General features: G+C 73.7%; 1 protein-coding gene across 1 annotated transcript in view; it reads left to right on the top strand.

The window, feature by feature from the left end:
* The window catches only part of TRAM2 (translocation associated membrane protein 2), a 76,213-nt gene that overhangs the window by 74,596 nt on the left and 1,313 nt on the right, over window positions 1-304 (top strand). Inside the window, exon 10 of the mRNA XM_007451928.1 lies at window positions 102-265. Coding sequence (XP_007451990.1) covers window positions 102-265 — 164 coding nt within the window. The remainder of the gene's footprint in view (window positions 1-101; window positions 266-304) is intronic.

The following is a 304-nucleotide window of genomic DNA, read 5'->3' as shown; positions in this document are numbered from 1 at the left end:
GCTCTTCCCGGAGGTGGTGGTGGGCCGGGCACCACGGGATCCTGGCCTGCCCCCTGCCCAGGGCACGTGCAGCTGGAGCCCACCGAGCCCTCTGCCCACAGGCTGTGCGTGCTGCTCCTGGTGTGCGCCGCCCAGGCCTGGCTCATGTGGCGCTTCATCCACTCCCAGCTGCGGCACTGGCGCGAGCACTGGAGCGAGCAGAGCGCCAAGCGCAGAGTGCCCGCCGCACCCAGGCTGGCAGCCAGGCTCATCAAGAGGGAGTCGGGTGAGTGCCGGGTCCGTGCGGGGCGGGCGGGGGCCCCCC

The sequence above is a fragment of the Lipotes vexillifer genome, unplaced genomic scaffold, assembly GCF_000442215.2.
Source record: "Lipotes vexillifer unplaced genomic scaffold, Lipotes_vexillifer_v1.1 scaffold147, whole genome shotgun sequence".
Taxonomy (NCBI): Eukaryota; Metazoa; Chordata; class Mammalia; order Artiodactyla; family Lipotidae; genus Lipotes; species Lipotes vexillifer.
The sequence above is the reverse complement of the archived record's forward strand: the minus strand, read 5'-3'. Positions and strand labels throughout refer to the sequence as shown.